Raw genomic sequence first — 19222 nt, 5'->3', positions numbered from 1 at the left:
GCCTGATATGTTATGTGTTTAGTATCCGAGACTCAGGCAGCGGTGTCTAAGCACCGCAGCAGCATTAAGCAGGACACATTGCCCTGCAAGTATTTACCAAAACCCCAGCTTGACTGCTTTGAGCGCTGTAAGCCTATTTCTACGAGTGTTCCTGCTCCTTGCCATACAGCCGTTATGGGCGGAGGATTGGCAGGAGCTGCTCTAATGCAGCTTACTGCCATAATAATTAACGGCAGCACCTCCAATCCTCTTTCCTCCTTCCCTCACTCAGCCAAAGACGATTCCTCCTCCAAATACTCCAGCATCCTACACTCCCACCCCCCTCTCTATATCACTGCAACTCCTATCCGTACTCGCCTCGCTCTGATCCCTCAAGCGTCCTCTCATCCTCCCATCATGAAAAGCCCCATCGCCCTCCCCCTCAAAACCCTAACTCGCATTCCTGTGCTCCGTTAAGTGTTTACCCATTCCCGGTACGTTACCCTCCTTTTGGCCTTCACCTTCGCCCCGATCCTCCATCAACCGTGGAAAACTGATGAATCCCCGTTTCTGGCGAAAACGTCGCTCTTTCTCCACAAAATCCGCGAAACAGGAACTGCACATGTGGCATGGATGAGAGAGTGTGCCATCGAGGTGGGTAGTGGAAGAGACGATGCGGAGTGAGGTTTTAAGACAGGTGGGGCAGGTTAGAAGTTTGATTCTGGGGGTGGTGTGCTGCGTTCGGGGTTGGCGCTGATCCCCTCGTTTTCGGTTGGAATGGCCTGTTGTCCGGTGGTTTGTGGTGGTGGTGGTGGTGGTGGTGCGGATGTCGGTGTCGATGTTGATGTTGATGTTGGTTTCCGAATCCTGGCTCAAGGGTGAGGGTCACGGTCCCGAGAGGGACTTGGACTTAGGGAGGACAGCGCTGATCGAGGTGGTGTGGATAGGAGCGTCATGGGCGAGACATCGGAGATTGAGTTTTCTGCCACAGCTTTAATCCGGGGGGAGGGTGGGTTCGTGTGCCGGTTTGGCGTGCTCGGAGTGCTTGTCGGAGCACGATTGCGCTGGCGCAGGTGACGAGGAGTTGTGTGTGAGGTGGGCATTGCTAATGCTACTGATTTGGGCGGGGAGAAGTTCGTACGCAGCGATGGCAGGTCGCTGGGCTGGATACTAGAGGTCTAGTCGTCGCGAGATGTGGACTTTTTTTGGCAGACTTGGGATCAATCAATCAGTTTGCAATTTTGTAACTAGATTTTCCTATAAACTGCAACTCAATCGGTCAATCCGTCGCCCACATATTTTTACAAGCAATTCAATCGAGCTAGGGAAAACTGATTCATTTGATTGCAGCCTGACTAAACCGCCTAGCACTTAGGGATCTCCTGTGAGGCTGTAGAGCTAGCTATAATAGCGATCTTGCGATAGTTTTTTGGTGCTGAGTTTTTGGTGGGGCTTTACCTATGGCAACACCTGAAGACGGCAAATGTGTTAAAGCCCTTAGCTCTTGCTATTACTATTGCTACTCCACGTCCATATAGGCCAGATTAGTACTCAACGTTGTTGCTAGTAAGGCAGCGTAGCTCGCGGTCACGCACGCAGCGGCGTACATGGTCGTCAGAGAGCGGATCACCATCTCGGCCTACCTCGAGCTGTTCCGCGAGAGCGAGGAGAACCAAGCGTCTCTCCTCAACAGCAAGGAGGTAAGAGACTTACGGCGGGATAACAGCATGTCTAATGCGGTCATCACGACTTGGTAGATGTCGTTTGAATCAGATCCGAACGACCAAGCCCAAGGATGCAGAGTTGCTGTCGCTCATAGCCATGTTCGACAGGCATAGGGTTCCAGAGCAAATAGTGTACGGTGGCAGGAGCAGGCTGCAGTTCAAGGACGCAGTAGCGCCGTTGATAAACTTCTCTCTAATCCAGTCTCAGAGCACGAGGCAGCCAGAGCAGCAGGTCGGGAATAATCTATTCGAGATGCACGGGCTAGTACAGCTAGCAACAAGGAAGTAGCTAGAGCTATACAGGCAAGTAGGCAGGTAGCAGAAGGCAGCATTGCGGATCATAGCAGCCGCTTTTCCGAGCAGGCAATACAAGACATAGACGGCTTGCTAAACGCTCCTTCCACACTTAAGAAAGGTGCTTGGGTACGTAGAAGAGGAGTCCAAGGCAGCAGTAGATAGAGCACGTATTGCAAGCAACACAGGGTAGTATCTGCTATAGATAGGTAAGTGTACTGTAGCAGCAGAACTTACTTAGTTTCCAATAGTAGTAAGACACAGGATGCCTCAGCGTGGCCAACAGTCCGTAGTACGTAACGTAACTACGTGAACGTAGTAATCACGTGAGGCGTACAAAAGTAGTCAAAATGTGAGACGTAACTTTTGTACAGTGAATTGCCAAGTACGTCCCGTAGTACGGGTCAGAGAGGTCATATTTTGGGAGATTTCCCTCCTGTTTTTAGACCCTATTAGCCATCGCGTTGGGAGCTTTGTTTAAGGTTGCGTTTTAGAGTAAGAATTAGATAAAACTCTGTGTTTTATAGCACAGTAGCCTAATTAGTGTGCTAAATGGCCCCCTATAAAAATTAACTTTACTAGCGTTTAATAATACTATAACAGCTACATTAGAGACCTCTCTGTAGCTAAGGAGGGATCCCTGCTATTCTAATCGCCTCTTACTTAGTAGCTTAAAGTTAGTTGTTACTCCTACCCCACGCTTAATTTCCTCTGTATACCCTTAACAAGCTGCAACTGTAAGAGAGCCTTCTCTAGAGGCAGGAGGACAGTTATAATTAATAGAAACTGCTTAGCAGGTTGTATAATTAAGGCTCTGCAGCTCTAAAAGAACTAGTTACGTCATAGGGCTGTAGAGAGTGAATTAACTACTCTAGGGGACTTTATCCAGGCCAAAAAGCTTCTCCTGGAACAATTTTGACCCAGACCGACAAAACTTCTTGCGAAAAGTACAAAAGTATAAGGATTTTAAGAAGTTACTGTTACGTTACGTACTTGCTAATTAATTCACTGCTTACGTACAAAAGTACTACTAAATTGAGAAGTTACTGGCAGAAAAAAGCTCAAACGTAACGTACTACGTACTGTTGGCCACGCTGGGATGCCTAGGCTAGAGCACCGACACGCTAGCAAGCATGAGTGAACTAGCGTTGGTGCTGCAGTATCAGGGGAAGTACGAGGCGGCCAAGGAGATGAACTGGCAAGCGCTGGAGGGAAGAGAGAAGGCACTGAAGAAAAGAGCACCCTGAAACCCTTAAAACTGTTGGCAATTTTTCGACGCTGTTGCAGTTAATTGACAGATATGAGGAGGCAGAAGCAATAATTGTGCAGGTACTACACGGACATAAGAAGTCGCTAGAGAAAGAGCACCCTAACACCCTGACCAGCGTGAGCATCCTGGCGGGCGTGCTACGGTATCATGGGAAGTACGATGCGGCCAAAGACATAAACTGGCGAGTGCGGGAGGGAAGAGAGAAGGCGCTGGGGAGAGAGCACCTCAACACCCTGACTAGCGTATACTGCCTGGCTTTCCTTTTTATTAACAGCAACATCATGAAGCTGCTTTGACTTTATATTAAAGGGCAAGCAGCAGATACCAGCGCATGCATAGTATAGAGCATCCTATTACCCAAGCATGCTCCTAGAACTATTCCTCTCTAGTGTAGGAGATGTAGCAAGGACAGTAACCTGTCCTATACTGCCACTTGCAGGACAACTACGAAGGTACATTAAGAGTACATAGGGAATGTGTAACTTTAGTTTAATATGTCAGCGTCGGGGATCGGCTGTAGTGAGACTTTGCCACCACTAGCAGGGAGGACGGCCGACCCGCACCTGCCATGATCTTGCGCTGGAGGCGATGGTTTGTTGTGACGACTAAAGAGAAGAGTACTGCATGCAGCTGTAGATAGTGTAGGGTCTTGCCAAGCATGGCCACTATCATAGCTCTGTTAGCAATTTACTCATCCCTTACGAACATAAACAGCCGAAAAACTTCTCTCAGCCCTCACAGGTCAAACTGAAGCACACCTCTACCGCCCTAAGATTGTAGTACTCATGCATGGAGCCGCTGGTCGTCTGGCTGTCCGACTTAATGAACCCACTTGCCGAAGCGCAGGCTTCGACTCCTAGGGCCGCCGCGCTCTAACTTATATCTTTCCTATTATATCGCAATCCTGTTTAGACGAGCCAAGACTAGAGCTTGTTGCGGCTTGGTCTAGGAATCGGGGCCAGTGCACTCGAAAAGCATGGGGACGTGGTCGGCTCGATCAGGTCGATCCATCGGTCAGCGGAGACGACAACGACGGATTGCGAGATTCAGGGGCGACGTAATGGTATAGCTCTACACCACAAAGCGGATATCGCTATGGGTTGGACTGCATCTCGAAGTGTGGGATCAGTGTGTCGAAGCTGGTTTCGACCCTGGAAGGGCTTGTGAACTTACCAGCAAAACTAGTGATATAGCTCTAGTGCTCCATATACATAAGACTGCGGATTTATTGGCAGATATAATGCTAGTGTGGATACGTTGAAGTCACTGCGAAGTCGAGGTGTTTCCTTGCGACATACAGGGAGGAGGGGATTTTGGATTCTATATCTTCTTGAGTTAACTCAAGAAGTCACAACGACTTCCGCGAACTTCGTTAAATATGCTCTGTTTTAGTTGACTCTCTAGCGCAGTCACTACAGCGCTACATTCCGCAAGATAGTTTTCCAAGAGCGCCTTTACTACTGCTCTTTGCATGCCTACCTAGCGTATTGGGCTTGCTTTGTGATTTCGAGTTATCATATAATTTAAAACTTATTTTTTTTTCCTGCCCACTTACTATTGACTAATAGTTTCAAGCAGCGGTATAATTTAGTGTAGGCAACAAGGGGCAAACCGCAGGATTTTAGACGAAGACATGTATTTTTCTTCGACTTTTGAAAGGCAGTAACTTGCACTTACCATCTGCAATACATACAAATCCACATCACTCTTCCAACCCAAATTCCACTAATCCCTTCTCATCCTTCTTCATCCCCACCGGCCACCGAACTCCCGCCAAACCGACGAGCCCAGAGCTCATCACCAACGAAGCAATATGACTCTGCGGAACTTCTTCTAGCACCGAAGACCCGTCCGCAAATAGATTACACAGCCTCGCATTACGCAAGTAGTAGACACGCATAGATAGAAATGGCACAAAAGGATCAGAACGGAAGAACCGGGGGCCTTGGGATTCTGGCTTGGACTGCGGGGAATTCACGGAACGCTGTCGACGCACTTTTGCGGGAATATCGATGAAGTCCGAGAACCTTTGACTGGTTTTGTTTCTTCCCGGCGATACGTTTGGAAGATATTGTGGTTCCGCGGGGGGAAAGGGGGTAGCAGAGGCCCCGTTTGATATTGGGTCAGCGAAAAGTGGTATTTGCGATGTCTGTCGGCAATCACGGAGGATCTCCTCGAGGACGATTGCTTCGAACGAACCGCCCTTGTTTCTTGAGAAATGTTGCTCTATGATTGGGCTATGCTGGAGTAGAGGCGGCTGAGCCGCCCCATGAAAAGTATGTAAATGATGTAAGAATTCCTCCTTGAAAACATAGAATTCCTGCTCACACTCTCGATACTTGTGATATTGGGTAGCATGTTCGACATGCCCAGATTGGTGTCCAGCTCCACAGAGATGGCAGTGGTGGGCTTTCGGAGAGGGGAAGTGCGGACATAGAGGAGGCGCTGAGCTCTCTGATGCAAGGTCGTTGAAACTTGGTAGGAAGCGGCAGGACCAAACCCGGCAGTGGGAGTGCTTATTCATTGCCTCATTATTCGTGAATACCTTGAGACAGTATCGACACCGGAAAGGCCCAACTGTCTGAGGAACACAAAGATTCTCGAGGTGGGTTGCTAATCTTTCGGGCCACCAAACCGATCGATCCACTGCCCCAGATATAAAATGATTTGCAACGTGATCACAGCGCTCTTTCCAGTCTCTCAGTCTCGTGCCACAAAAGCCGCAATGTAGCATAGGATCTTCGGGCCGTATTGGGTGACCGAATTGACGCCATGTCATCGCCAGAGCTTTACACCCATAGAAGGAATTTTCTCCATTTGTCGTCATTCGGGATTGGCAGCCAACCTGCTCAGATGGATGCTTCGCCTTAGGGAAGTGAACGTGATGAAGGTGCTGAACGAAATGATCTCGCCGATAAAATGTCCGCTGTTGCTCGGGCTTGTTTCTGCATTGCTGGTATCTATGAAGGGCTAGATGGTAATCATCGGGCCGTTCACAGCCACAGAAGGGACAAAATTGCAAACGCTCTTGCTTTGAATTGCAGCATATCCACGTCGTTCGAAGTGCGTGGACAGAATCCTCATGCCGTACCCATTCATACTTGCTACGAAAAGCGCGCGGGCAAAAAGTACAGAAGAATGGTGTTTTCGTATCTGATTTCCTACCGTGGGAGCCGGTGGCCTTCGATTTGTTGTAAGGTGAGGTTCTCCAGGGTATTCGTCTTCGGCCGCGCCTGCGGTCACGGCCAAATGACGATACATTGCTTCCAATCGACGATAATGTATAGGTGGTTGGAGCAGATCCATCAGAGGAAGTAAGTGATGTAATAACGGAAGCTGATTTGCCAATCCTTGAACCAGATGATGAGTCCATTAGGACTTCCAGCCGATGAGGAGGACCACTCTCAAGAGCGGCCTCAATGTCTGACAATGATGCGGCTTCTTCTGGATACGAAGACTCAAGGTACAGCTTTAGAGATGGACTGGCTGATTGTGGTTCATTTCCGAGCTCCCGAGAGAGCACCTCAAGGCTTTCCTTCGAAAGCTTCGATGTAAGACATGGCTTGTCATCACGAGGCCGTCCAGAAGTGCAATTAGCAGCGTCTGGGGGGAATCAGTACCTTAGAGAGGACATATTACATTCAAAATATCTCACCTAGGCCACGCTTGCGGGCTCTTGTGTTGTTGTACCAGTTCCGGACCTGCTTAGGTTCAAGTTGTGTTTCTTTCGCGATCGCTTCTATCTCGGAAGTGCTTGGATACGGGTTATATCCAAATTTAAATTCAAGAGCGCGCTTCGTTCCGGATGGAATGCGACATCTGGGCCTCCTCTTTCTTGACATAGGTTGCTCTGAGTTGGTCCTAGCGGATTTCGTTGAAGACAAGCCTCGTGTTTTTGATGGAAGTATCTCGGTTTTCGAAGGAATGAAAGAATGCAAATGCTGGGGCGAAATAGACATTTCGGAAGGGTCTCCGGTGTCGTATGGAATAGCGCCTTGGTGCCACGACTGGTTGAGATCGAAAGCGAAATCATCGTTAGGGCTCACTGCCGAGTGCCAAAATGGAACTTTTAAGTCACTGAAGGGATCCGGGGTTAGATCGGATCTCACGCTCGTATTGGGGGTTTCATGCACAGTATGAAAGGGTAGGGTGGCAAGGAGATGATGTTGGTCAACACTGGGATCCCTCCAGTCTATGGACGAGGCTGAACCCAGGGCTGGGAATGCTTCCTGGAGAGGTGTAGGATCCGTAGTACCCTCAGTACTATCGCTGTTATTAAAGGGTTCAAATTCGCCAAAGTCGAAGAATTCTTCTAGGCAGTTCGCTGCAGCGGGCGTTGCGCCGTTCGTAGCGTTCGTCGCGCCGTCCATCATGATGTTTACTATTTACGGCTATCCTGGATTGATGTTATGCGGAGTTGAGCGCTCGGTCCATCTAGAAAGGGAGTAGTGGAGGGAATTGTAAGCAAGCGACATGAACGAGGAAGGGAGGGTTGCTTTGTACATTTGCTGGAAAATAGTGAGGCTGAGGACGATATGATGAAGAAGGCGTGAAACATTATCAGGCAACAAGGCGACAATAAGCTTTACCTAAAGTGGTTAGTGCTAGTCTTCTGATTGCTAAAGAGTGAACCATCCACTTTTCAGGGCAGTTCAAGGAAGTGGACGAATTTAACGACATTCAGTGTTTAGTCCTCCATCGCAAATTCAATCAGCCCCGTCTCATCATCTCTCTCCATAGACGGCGCCCACCCCGACCCAGCCATGCCCACCAGAGTCGACGTCATCACGAGAGATCCAATGTAACTATTTGAGAGCTCTACCAATCCAAGTCTATCCGCATCTAGCTCGGAAGATGTCTTACTGCCCTTCAAGTAATACAGTCCCGGTAAAGGAGAGAAAATAGTATGGAAAAAACGTGGTGGATAACACTTGAGCCTCTCGAATAATCTAAGTTCCGGCCCCCTGCCGCCTAGATCGCTTATGACCATAGAGGGGTCACTAGAGCGACCCGTGAGAGTCGTGGAGTGTGAAGAAGGTGTGTGTGTATGTAAGCGCGTTGTGCGCTCGGAAGTAGGAGCTAGATTTGTATGCATGTTTTCACGGCGAACTTGGTTGACTTTAGTGGAACTAGTCTGCTTCGGAATCGAAAGAGACAAGCTTTGTGTAAGACGACGTGAATTAACTTCCGGGACTGCATTTACAGCCGAGTGTGCTGAGAAGTGACGTGATGTAGGCGCAGAGGTAGGGTTTTGAAGTCGTCCTGCCAACTTATCGGGCGCATCCACGCCCGGACCGTCTTCTACCGGTTCAAATACAGGGACCCATGTTCTTGAAAAGTTCTCCTCTAAAATATCGTAATTTTCGAGAACCGATACATTCACAGCGCCATGGAAATCCCGCAGATGCCAGCAAAAGTCTAGAGCCGACTGGAAAAAATCTTGGTTGCATTCACGGTAGCTTCGATAACGTTTTGGGGTGAGGAAGAACTCCTTTTGGCCTAGGAAGAATTGCGCAATGTGCGACTGAAGGTTCTGCTGAGGGATATCAGGTCGGAAACCGCACTCAGATGCGAGACTTTCAATACTTCCAAGGAATCGGCATGACCATATTTCACATTTGGTGTGGGAGTGATCTAAGGACGAGTGAAATATCTGGCGGCAATAGCGACATCGCTTGAATTTCGAATGTTGGGGAATAGAAACAAGGCTTAGCTGCTGCGGCAAGCGGCCGGGCCACCAGGTAGAGACATCTTTATTCCCTTCTTTGAAATGACCGGATACGTGAGAACGACGTTGCTCCCAATCCAGAAACCATACGCCACAGAAGCCACAGTGTAAGGCGGGATCGTGTTCATGTAGCGGAGGAGCGGCGCGTCGCCATTGCTTTACTAAAGCAGCACAGCCAGATGTGGAACCTTTGGAGCAACCAAGGAGAGGATCAGGATGCTTCCGCTTAGCATAATGGACATCGTGGATATGTCGAATGAATTGATCTCGTCGATAAAAAGTTCGCGATTCCTCTGGTTTGCTGCGACAGGCTCGTTCCTTATGGCAATCATTATCACGGTAATAGGCAGAACCACCAGGGAGATGAGCCCCGCCAAAGCTGCAGTTCTGGTACCAGAATCCTTTGGAACAACAGACCCAGGTCTCTTGGGGGACGTGAACTGACTCTTCATGGCGTGCCCACTCGTAATGATTCTTGAAGCGTTGAAAACAGAAAGTACAGAAGTAAGACTGCTTGCGATCCCTGGACTTTGGTTCCAAACACACAAAATTTCCAGATACGGCTTCCTGCTTCTTGTTGAGCAACTTCGCATTGTGGCCTGCTGGTAATAATGAAAAACGTTTCCGACCCCGTCGCGAACCCCGACTGTATGAGGAGGTATGACTTCCCTTTGAAGATGTTGTGTAGCTTGTACGCCGTGTCTTGGCAGAGCCTGCAGACGAATTCCTCGCGGACACCACAGAAGCTGGTCTACTTATGTTTGAGGCGCTTCGCTTTCGGGAAGCCTTCCCGCGCGGGGGGTTCAAGAGAGAGAGTGGTGGGGACGTAAGCCTTCTTCTCTCGACTGCTGACTCTATGGCAGCGACTGAAGCTGGCTCTGACCGTAAGGAAGAATTTACCCATTTTTCGATAGGCCGCTGCTGCTCTGGGTGTGGTTGCTGCTCTAGCTTTTCAAGACTCTCTTTCGACAGTGGGGCGCGAAGCTGGTGGCTAATTTGATCACTCTTAGGATGGATATGTTCGTCTTCCACTTCAAGGTTGTCAATAAAAAACTTCATATTCTGTGCCTCGAGACGGGCCTTACCTTCCACTGGTCTCCGTGCGCGAGCATTGCTGAACCAATTGCGAACTCTTTTAACTTCCAGCTCTGTCTCCCGCGCAATCAACTCGACTTCCCAAGCAGCCGGGTAGGTGTTTTGGGAGTAATATGTCTCCAGTATCTTTCTCGTATGTTCTGGGATTCGCGGTTGGGGGGCCCGTCGTTTCTGCGCTGTTGCACTTGATTCTGCCTGGTTATTGGCCTGCTCCAATGTTGTGGATATGACCACGTTGGATCCCGTCCAAGCGAGCGACGTGGGTTCGGTTACTTGCCCAGCATCGAGTCCACCACTTAGGTGCACATCCATGGAGTTATCTTCCATGGTCACAGCTTCAGGAAGGGCGTTTCCGGAAATATGAGGATCAAAAATGCCATCATGTAATATCCCGTCCATGTTCTGTACAGTTTGAAATCCGCCGGTAAAGTCAGGCTGGAACACCGAAGCATCAAACCATTGACTCTCCAATGGGAGATCGGGCAAATTAGGATCGAACAGAATCTGAAAATCGCTCCATTGCGAATGCAAGTCGTCAAGCCTTTGGGATTGTTCAACCGTGGTCGCCATACTCCAAAATACGCGGAGAGAAAACAGGTGACCCGAAGTAGTGACAGAACGACAGGGAATGCATCAGTGAGGGTTGGCGCTTATATTTAGTTGCTGCGACAAGGCTGAAGGCTGAAAGATGAAGTAGGCGGCGAAAAGACGATTGAGGTGGTCACGATAGCACAGCCACTAGGAAGCACGAGCCACACAGACCGCCAATTGAAGGCTAGCCGATGCTAGGGCCAACGCTCGGACCGCATCTTCGGCCGAACTTCGGCACCACACCAAAAAGTTTCAACACCAAGTCCAAGCTGAAGTCCACGATAAGTACTCTCGCTCCCATTCAACCCCCCACCATCACAATGGCGGCAGAAGTGCAACCTCTGCAGCCCATAAAGCTACCAAAAGGTCCTTCCACCATAAGTGCAGAGCAACAATACTGGCAATCCTTTGGCACTCCCCTCCTCCTCGACCCTTCCTCGCACTCCTCCCCCATAACCCACATATCCTTCCCTCCTCCACCACCCAGCAGCCTTACCATTTCCTCCTCCGACCTCTTTGCCGTAACCTCCGGCTCCCGCATCCAACTCCTCAGTACGCGGACCCGCAAAGTCGTAAAAACAATCTCACGTTTCAATGTCGACGACATCGCACACAGCGGGAACATCCGCCGAGATGGCAGGATCGTGGTTGCCGGGGGAGACAGTGGAGCAATACAGGCGTTTGACGTGAACTCGCGGGCGATTTTGAAGACATGGAATGAACACAAGCAGCCTGTTTGGGTGACTCAATGGCATCCGACTGCGCTGACGGAGCTAATGAGTTGTTCGGATGATCGCACGGTGCGGTTGTGGGATTTGCCGAGTGATAAGAGCACGCAAGCTTTCAATGGCCACCAGGATTATGTGCGATGTGGGGCGTTTATGCCGGTGCATAGTGGGCTGTTGGTTTCCGGGAGTTACGATCAGACTGTGCGATTGTGGGATTCAAGAGCTGGTGAGAAAGCCGTAATGTGCTTCAAGCATGCCGCCGCTGTAGAATCTGTACTGCCCATGCCATCTGGCACAGCAGTCATAGCGGCAGCCGATAACCAAATCTCTGTCCTCGACATCGTCGCCGCAAAACCCATCCACCTCCTACGGAACCACCAGAAGACCGTCACAAGTCTCGCTCTCGCTAGCAGCGGAGAAAGACTGCTCAGCGGAGCCCTAGACGGCCATGTCAAGGTCTTCGAAACCACCGGATGGAACGTCGTCGCTGGCCTAAAATACCCGAGTCCCATTCTCGCCCTTTCCGTAATCCCCTCCGGTGCCCAAAGAGAAGATAAGCATATCGCCGTCGGCATGCAATCTGGCTCTCTATCCATCCGAACTCGCTTATCTGGCCAACAAAAGATCCAAGCCCGAGAACGAGAAAAGGAAATGAAAGCCCTCATCGAAGGCAAGATCGACGAATACGACAACGCCAAGAAACGGAAACGCGGGAAAGGCTGGGAGAAGCGAGTTCGCGGGAAAGACTTCACGGGCGAAGGCGCAGACATCGTTATCGAAGGCAACGCCCGAGGGAGAGTAAACAACAATCTTCCATGGGGACATGCGTTGCGGTGGGGACAGTATGCAAAGGCATTAGATCTAGTTCTCGAATCAAAAGTATCCTCCCCTCTCTCTCATTTCTGTGACATTACAAGGGTATTCAGGCTAACGACAGCTAGGATGGCAACTCCCGCCAACAAACCATAACCTTGCTAACCGCTCTCCGGCACCGCTCCGCTCTGCGCGCTGCACTCTCCAGCCGCGATGAAATCACCCTCCAGCCTATTCTCCGCTGGCTTATCAAAGCTATCTCTGATTCCAGGATCACTAGGCTGACGACTGATGTTGCGCTTGTCGTGCTTGATCTCTATGCTGATCAGTTAGGACGCAGTGAGGAGATTGATGCATTGTTTGTGATGCTGATGGAGAGAGTGAAGGTAATGGTTGAGGCAAGTCAGACGGCCTGGAGTGTGTTGGGAATGTGCGATTTGCTCGTTGCTGGGGCCGAAGGAGGGGCTGCCGAGGATGCTGACTAAGGAGGAGGAAGTTTGGTTCAGGCTGGGATTTTTGATGCATAGCGTTGGCGTTTGGCCAGGAAGGGAAAAGTTGGAGCGATTTTTGGATTAGAAAGAGATACCCGGATGAAGCATAAGATGCTTTGGATGATGGGATGTTCATGTTTACATTTGCAGTCGAACACATTTTCAATTCGCATGATATGATATTGTACAAGCCCGTACGAGGCTTTCTCCTGCCGTATTCTACAAACTTTACATTCACACTCCCACCTCGTCTGTACAGAAGGTAAAGTACAGATGTATTACCAGAGACAATATTGCCGTTGCGAGGTAACAGCTCGGTCGGGTAGCGGGACCCAGAGTTTGCGATTATCACGCTTCTTCTTGATTTCATCGGAGATGCGCATTCGGGTCTTTTCTTCTTTTAGGAGGACGGAGAAACCTACATGAGTTTGTTAATGTGGAGAACTGGTGAATGAGAGGCATGTGTGAGAATATGTGGAAGACTTACTTGTCGAACGATGAGTAAGGAGGTTCACCCTCCCTCTAGCCCTATACTCTGGACTCTTCTGCTCTTCCCCCTTGCCAACCCACGCTTGATCAATGTAAATATCCGTGGGATTCTTGACGACTTTCGTTTTCCCGCCTTTCAGCTCGATGGTTGTGCCTTCTCTCTTCTTACGGGCTTCAGTAGCAATATCATCCCACGTAAAATCCCCCTTCAATCCTTTTGCTTTCCCCGCCCCCTTCTCAGCCTGGTCCGGCTGCTCCAAAAGCCCCATTCCCCTCGCCACAACCGCCTCATTCCTTGCACTCTGCAGCCCCTTCGTCACATCCACCGCGACTTTTTTCTTCGAAAACCGCAACTGCACCAACGCCTCTTCAACCGTCATTCCTTGAATCTGCCGCATGAGTTTCGTCAATTTCTTCACACTCGTCGGCAAAAACGGGCTCTTATACAACAACTGCCTCTCCGTCCGTAACTTCTTAATCTCATCTGTTATCCTGCCCCTCCGCCGTAAAGACCGAATCACGATCTTGCGTTCCCAGCGCCGTCGAGAGCGCGGTGCGGGGTCCAGTTTTGCCTGCGAGAGTTCCCAGGCCCGTGCAGCTTCCGCTTGGGCTTCGAGTTCTTCTGGCGTCAGTTCGCGGGAGATGTCGGCAAAAATACTATTTTTGGGCAGGGTGACTTTGGGGAGTTCGGGGCGTTGGAGGTGATCTTTGGAGGCATTGCGCTTTTCCAGGGCGGCGTACGGGAGGTCGTCGGCGATGGTGAGGTTGGCGGGGGTGTCTTCGGAGGAGTCTTTGGGGTTGGCTTTGGAAGCGTGTGTGGGGATCCCTTTGGGACTGGCTTTGCGGTTTCTCTTGAAATAGACTTTGCGGTTGCCATTGATATACAGTTTACCATTTCCTTTGGGATAGGCATTGGGATAGGCTTTCTGGAGATACGGTGGGACTGGCGCGCGGGGTGTGGACTGGAAGCATCGCGAGGATATGAGGGGTGCTGAGGATCTTGACAGGGCGGCGATATCTGCGGAAGGTAATCGTTAGCACTAGCCACAAGCATAGGAATCAGCTGAGAGAGGCAAGCACATACTCGCCTGGCCAAGAGACCTCGATGGTATCCACACCCTCATGGCGATCTGGGGGTCTGCGATGGCAGGGAGTTGATGGGTGCGCGATGGTATGAGGTTCAATTGAAATTCTGATAGCTTCGGAACTACCCGAGAATGCTAACAGGGTTCTCATGGGGCTGATGGGGCTGATGCACGTGATGATGACGATCACCTTCATCCATGCAAGTCGCGATCAACTCCCTTGCGCTACAGTTTGGCTGGAAAATCCCCCAGAAACGTGTCGAGAAAGTGCGCTACGATTAGGAATGAAGAATGATTACATAGAAGAGCTCCGCCCACTCACTAGTTAGTGAATAGGCTTGCGACTCTGCATCTGATTAGATTGGCGAGTGCTTGGTTCAAGCAGCTCGGCTGGTGCATTAGCAATGTGCCACCCAGAAGCTTGATGTCGTGCACTTGGCCAGTCTTTCACTCAACACCACCACCAGCGCCTCGCGCTCCACCGCATCCTCTTTTTTTTTCCCCTCTCTTCACTGTCGCACCGCGCCGCTGCCTTGGCGCACTCGCTTGTTCCGTTTCGTTTTCCATGCCGCCCTCCAGCGCAGCTTCCGTTCGCTTCACTTTCCTGCCCTAAACACGTCCGCGCGAAGCTGCCCATCGACAATTATCTCGCAGCGTTAGGAACGCCCGCTGCGCCATGGATATCAATTCTCTGCTGTCGCCGCAGGACTCGTCGCCCACAGATACTCCTCCGTCTGTGAATGCGCAGGTGTCGCTGTCGCTGCAATCGCCTAGTCAACGTCCGATTCGACAGCTGCCCTCGCGCACTCCATCCGGCCTCAATCAGCAAATCACCTCATCCCCACAGTATCACGGCGACCATCCGCGCTCTCCATATCACCCACCGCTCCCCGCTGCATCTGCGCTCGCATCACCCGGCCTTGCTAACTTCGTAAACGGCCGTGCTATTCACAGTGCAACCAGCACGCCGTCAATGGACTCACAACCTCCGCTGGGCTCACCGCATGGCGCGCACATGACTTCTCCCTATCCCATGCAACGTCATCCGTCGACGCAAGGAATGGAAACACTTGCAGGTATTTCCTCTGATTCGTTGCAAATCCCTGTCTTCCCTCACGACAACTCGGTATTGATCACGACATGACAGACTTGGCCGCAATGACGGCGAGACAGCCATCGGTTTCACTGCGCGACCCGAGCCACTACGGACGGCCGATTAGCAGGTTCGTTGTTGCCCGCGCCCTCGTGACTTCGCGAAACCCCCGCTAACTTGACTCTGCAGCCTCAGCACCTCTCATCTCCCTCACACTCCCGACATGACCATGGGTGAAGCCTCAACCAAGTCGCGAGTCTTCACAACCACGGCCCTTGATGCCGACAACATCGCTGCCCTTGAGAAACTCCAGGACCAGCTCAATGCCAACCCTTTCGACTACTACAGTCATGTCAGCTTCATCACTATCCTCCACCTGGGTCTGCAGGCCCACATGTATCCGGACCAAGAATCGTACCAAGACCCGTACACATACGAGCTTCTGACCATCCTCCGTGAAGCATACGACGATATGGAGAAGAAGTACGCGCTTGGAGAGCAGTTGTGGGAATATCGCATCAGCGACGAGAAGGCTCTGGCTCGCAACACCGAAGAGCGTTTAGGCGTCATCGAGTTGTGCAACAAGGCCGTCCAAGACGAACCGTACAGCGTCAAGCTGTGGGTCTTGTACGGCGAGTATGTGGCCCATCTGATCGCTTGCTCACATAACCCCGATCCACCTGAGCAGTGGAGTGATGAGGACAAGATGCTAGGAAAGGAGATGTTCACCACAGACTTGCTGTTGAGTACCTGGATGCGAGGCGCCGACTTCGTCAAGTATAACATGGCCGACAGCCATCTCGTCTGGGACCGTTACCTGGACGTTCTTCAAGACGATCTCAAAAACAACTTTGATGAGGAGAAATCACGGAGGGTCCGTAACATCTTCGACGAGCGACTCAATCAGCCACACGCGACGTGGGATACAACATTCTCCAACTTCTCACAATTTAACACAACTTATAATTCCCAGAACTACATGGACATCATGGCGCGCGTTACCCAGACCACAAAGAACGTCAAAACCCAGCATCTCCACCGCGACAAATACGAGTTCGATCTTCTAAAGGCGAAGCAATCCGGTGATGAAACGCTTGCGTCCCACGCCTTCATCAAATATCTAGAATGGGAGACACGGACGCATGGTCCCTTCAGCTTCCACTTTGTCCCCGCCGTCTATGAGCGTGCTGTGGTTCATTTCCCTGTGGCCTCTCGCCTTTGGGAAGACTACATTGGATTCTTGATCAAGCACAACAACGGTTCCGTATCTTTGCTTGATGTCCTCGAGCGGGCGACGAGGCACTGTCCGTGGTCCGGCTATCTGTGGTCGCAGCGACTACTCACCCTTGAAAATGAACACAAGAGCTTTGAAGAGATCGAGCGCGTTAAGCATAGCGCCACACATACTGGGCTTCTAGAGCATGGCGGCCTCAAGGAGCTGTATAAGGTTCAAGTGCAGTGGTGCGGCTATCTCCGACGCAAAGCTTTCGACAACCCGAGTTCCACTGAAGATGATGCCGACATTGCCGAAGTTGGCATTCGTTCTGCCCTTGAGCTCATCAAGTCCATAGGCGCGAAGAAGCTTGGCAGGGAGTGGAAAGGCGACATGCAGTATGTCCTCGAACGGATACACATCAAGTATTGGACGCAACGCGGCAACTTAACCGAGGCGCGACACATATGGAACTCCCTCGTTCCCCACCTCCAGGATTCGTACGACTTTTGGGACCGCTACTACATCTGGGAAATGGTTCTATGGTCTAACCACGCGGTTCGTGACAAAACGAATGAGGGCCAAGAACTAAAGACTCCAGTCCCCGCCACCGCCGTCCTCGAGCGAGCTCTCGAGCGCATCGCGACGATCGACCAACCCCGGAAATTGCTTGAGATGTACACAAACCATTGCGAGCTGCATGAGTCTGCCGCAAAAGTACAGATGGCGATTGACCAAGCCCGTGTCGCCGAGTACGCGGTCCAGCAGCGCGAGCAGACAGAGTTGGTCGAGGCCGCTACCTCAGAGCAAGCAATTCAACATAACCAGAATGGAGAGGCCTCCAGTGGTAGCAAGAGGAAGCGGGATGACACTCCAGATTCTGAACAGAAGATTGAGGACTCGACAACAAAGAGGAGTCGGCAGGCATTGGATGACGCACCCCGAGAACGCCACCTCACCTCGATCATTGCTCGCAACGTCCCAAAAGACGCGACGAATACTGAGGTCCGTCGGTTTTTTACAGAATTCGGCGAGGTGCGTAGTCTCGTGGTAAAACCGGCAAACGACAGCGTTACTGCTATAGTAGAGTTCATGACACCGGAAGACGTTGATTATGCTCTCGACAAAAGTAACGCAAAAGACTTTGACGGCCGGACTATCACCATCACCAAAGCTAAGCACACGGTTGTCTTTGTCTACAACTACCCACCCGAAGCTGACGAAACCTGGATGCGCCAGCTATTCGAGAAGTATGGTGAAGTTGTAGACGTCCGCTTTCCATCTCTAAAGTACAAATCCCATCGTAACTTCTGCTATGTTCAGTACCTCAACACGGACGATGCCGAGGCCGCAGTGAAAGATCTACATGGCACTGAACATGATGGCAGGAACCTCGAGGTTAAGATTTCGACAACCGCTCCTATCAAGCAACACCTTTCTGCGATAGCAGAGGGTCGGGTTCTTTTCGTCAATCATCTCAGTCCACAGTACAATGAGCAAGAATTGGAGGAAGGTATCAGGAAGAAATTTCCTCGACCGGACAAGATTGAGTATGTTCGATGGCCGAAGAAGGACATCAAAGGCAATCACAAGGGATTCTGCTTCGTCTGCTATGACACGAAGGATAATGCAGAGTTCGCGTGCGCTCAGCTCGACGGCGAGAAGCTCAAGGGTTATACTCTTGGTGTCCGCATCACTGAGCAGCGCGGAAACAAGGGCGGAGAAATCCCTCCGACATCCACCGAAGCTCGCACGACTTCTGTCACCAACGATGACGCCGCGTCTCCATTCGTCCCAGCTGCAGCTTCCATCCAACACACAAAGGTCTCTGCCCGCACCATCGCCATCCTTAACATCCCAGACACAGTCACTGATGCCCGGATTCACGCCCTCGTCGACCCATACGATGTCAAGAAAATCACCCTTCGACCGCAAAACGGCGGCGCTATCCTCGAATTTCACACCGAAGAGGCGATGGGCAAAGCCAGTCTCGAACTCGACGGTAAAGAGATCGCTCCGGGCCGTCCGATTGCAGTCGGCACTGTGGATCAGCTGTCCCGCGCAAAAGGCGAATACCGTCCCTCTGGCTTCGTCCCGGCTTCGGTTCGGAAGCGGGGCGGTGGAGGTGCGGGTGCTGGCACGGGTTCGGGTGCAGCGGGCCGAGGTCGGGGCCGTGGCCGGCGCGGCCTGGGCTGGGGCATGGGCTCCGGGATAGTGGGTAACAGGGTCGAGAAGTCCTCAGCCCCCACCGCGCCGAAGTCCAATGCAGACTTCAAAGAGTTGCTTCGTGGGGGCACCGAGAGGGAGAATGAGGGTAGGTAGTGCAGAGTAGCGAAATGGGTTAGGGAGTGAGAGAGCCTGGTTTAAGCAGATAACAGAAGTCTACAATAATTCTGAATACTAATCTTAACAGACGTGCCTTCACTTTTAATGCATAATACTAATCTGTGGGATAGAGTTCAGAAGAGAGCAGGTAGTAGAAAGTGTATAGACCTGCAGGTGTCACGGTTATCTGACTCCTGAGTACCCTAAGGGTTTAGCACCGTGAATATAGGCTCTTCGGGCTCCGTACCTCTGCCTCTGACTGCTAAGGTTTACTCACTCTCTTTACCCCAATCCTGCATTCCCT

The 19222-nt window shown here is 51.1% G+C and overlaps 6 protein-coding genes across 6 annotated transcripts; 3 read left to right on the top strand and 3 right to left on the bottom strand.

Annotated features, from left to right (window-relative positions):
- Positions 1-1586: 1586 nt before the first annotated feature.
- Positions 1587-2563, top strand: BDR25DRAFT_309415 (uncharacterized protein; the record flags this gene model as incomplete). Its single annotated transcript, XM_033691085.1, has 6 exons — positions 1587-1679; positions 1753-1968; positions 2007-2126; positions 2203-2206; positions 2249-2289; positions 2525-2563. The coding sequence occupies 6 exons, from the start codon at positions 1587-1589 to the stop codon at positions 2561-2563; spliced, it is 513 nt and encodes a 170-aa protein (XP_033553955.1).
- Positions 2564-4969: 2406 nt separating this feature from the next.
- On the bottom strand, positions 4970-7695 carry BDR25DRAFT_339141 (uncharacterized protein; the record flags this gene model as incomplete). Its single annotated transcript, XM_033693347.1, has 2 exons — positions 6923-7695; positions 4970-6870 (listed from the first exon to the last, which is right to left on the bottom strand). The coding sequence occupies exons 1-2, from the start codon at positions 7638-7640 to the stop codon at positions 4970-4972; spliced, it is 2619 nt and encodes an 872-aa protein (XP_033553954.1). The 5' UTR covers positions 7641-7695.
- Positions 7696-7876: 181 nt separating this feature from the next.
- Positions 7877-10757, bottom strand: BDR25DRAFT_251689 (uncharacterized protein). The gene is made up of 2 exons (XM_033686136.1): positions 10081-10757; positions 7877-10026 (listed from the first exon to the last, which is right to left on the bottom strand). The coding sequence occupies exons 1-2, from the start codon at positions 10658-10660 to the stop codon at positions 7955-7957; spliced, it is 2652 nt and encodes an 883-aa protein (XP_033553953.1). The 5' UTR covers positions 10661-10757; the 3' UTR covers positions 7877-7954.
- A 223-nt stretch (positions 10758-10980) lies between these two features.
- On the top strand, positions 10981-12804 carry BDR25DRAFT_330993 (WD repeat-containing protein 57). Its single transcript, XM_033692584.1, has 2 exons — positions 10981-12288; positions 12351-12804. Exons 1-2 carry the CDS (start codon positions 11002-11004, stop codon positions 12705-12707), a joined length of 1644 nt encoding a protein of 547 aa, XP_033553952.1. The 5' UTR covers positions 10981-11001; the 3' UTR covers positions 12708-12804.
- A 69-nt stretch (positions 12805-12873) lies between these two features.
- Positions 12874-14359, bottom strand: BDR25DRAFT_276827 (ribosomal protein L22). The gene is made up of 3 exons (XM_033687575.1): positions 14287-14359; positions 13201-14220; positions 12874-13131 (listed from the first exon to the last, which is right to left on the bottom strand). Exons 1-3 carry the CDS (start codon positions 14324-14326, stop codon positions 12992-12994), a joined length of 1200 nt encoding a protein of 399 aa, XP_033553951.1. The 5' UTR covers positions 14327-14359; the 3' UTR covers positions 12874-12991.
- A 400-nt stretch (positions 14360-14759) lies between these two features.
- BDR25DRAFT_251681 (uncharacterized protein) lies at positions 14760-19001 on the top strand. Its single transcript, XM_033686135.1, has 3 exons — positions 14760-15363; positions 15435-15510; positions 15570-19001. The coding sequence occupies exons 1-3, from the start codon at positions 14964-14966 to the stop codon at positions 18913-18915; spliced, it is 3822 nt and encodes a 1273-aa protein (XP_033553950.1). The 5' UTR covers positions 14760-14963; the 3' UTR covers positions 18916-19001.
- Positions 19002-19222: the final 221 nt, after the last annotated feature.

Source organism: Lindgomyces ingoldianus (genome assembly GCF_010093535.1).
Source record: "Lindgomyces ingoldianus strain ATCC 200398 unplaced genomic scaffold BDR25scaffold_2, whole genome shotgun sequence".
Lineage (NCBI taxonomy): Eukaryota > Fungi > Ascomycota > Dothideomycetes > Pleosporales > Lindgomycetaceae > Lindgomyces > Lindgomyces ingoldianus.
The sequence above is the reverse complement of the archived record's forward strand: the minus strand, read 5'-3'. Positions and strand labels throughout refer to the sequence as shown.